At 37.6% G+C, this 886-nt stretch overlaps 1 protein-coding gene across 1 annotated transcript in view; it reads right to left on the reverse strand.

The window, feature by feature from the left end:
* LOC119829022 (putative glucosylceramidase 3) overlaps positions 1–886 on the reverse strand; it is a 7,247-nt gene extending 6,361 nt beyond the window's left edge. The window contains exons 1-2 of the mRNA XM_038351377.1: positions 695–886; positions 168–315 (exon numbers count right to left, since the gene is read on the reverse strand). Coding sequence (XP_038207305.1) covers positions 168–205 — 38 coding nt within the window. The 5' untranslated portion in view covers positions 206–315; positions 695–886. The remainder of the gene's footprint in view (positions 1–167; positions 316–694) is intronic.

Here is an 886-nt window from a genome sequence, read left to right on the forward strand (position 1 = left end):
AAGCGATCACCACCGCTCATTAACATTCGCAGAGGCAGTGCGTCTACAAATGCGCTACCCGCTTTTAAGGAGTAAGGGATAAGGAAAGGGTTGACGACTGGAAAGAGGGGATGGACTTGAAAGGTGAGGGCCTCCTCTTTGTAAACAATAGAACACATCGCGCTTACTTTATCAAATAGTCACGTATAGTTGACTCTAGACTCATCCAGTTGATGCCGGCAGAGTCGGTCACTGCTCCCCCAAACCCTTGAATTTCTTGATGGACCGTATCCGGTAGTAACTCTAATGTGTTACTGCAAGTAATGCATGTTTGACCTGAAACACACGTGAAATTATTTCTAGATACTAATATTAAAATTCTTGTCAAATCTGACAAGTGGTTTTTATGTGATTGACGCAAATACAAATAGATAATCAGACAAACAGAAAAAAGCACTTTTCATTGTTTAGAAGTATATTAATCATACATATTACATAGCAATTACCTACTTCGAAAAAATGTAATGCACAGAAATGGCCTGGTTACTGTTTTATCATATAAACAGCAGTTTGCCACGGCTTCGCATATGGTACATACATAGCTTTCTAATAGTGAAAGAATTTTTAAAATCGGTCCAGTAACAAAAATACAAATTCTTCCTCTTTATAATATTAGTGTAGACGTGTAGATATATATTATATAGATTAAACTTACTTCCTTCTAAATTTCCCTCGCTCTTATTGAATCGTAGGCCGCTCTGAAATATAATAACAAAATTAACACCTCGATATATATAACTAGTTGTTGCTCACAGTTTTGCCTGCGTGGACAAAGAGAATCTAAGGCTACTTTTTACCGCGGTGAAACATTTTCATTGCCAATTGCCCTTGACATGCGTGCGAAGTC

Source organism: Zerene cesonia, chromosome 9 (assembly GCF_012273895.1).
Source record: "Zerene cesonia ecotype Mississippi chromosome 9, Zerene_cesonia_1.1, whole genome shotgun sequence".
NCBI classification, from domain to species: domain Eukaryota; kingdom Metazoa; phylum Arthropoda; class Insecta; order Lepidoptera; family Pieridae; genus Zerene; species Zerene cesonia.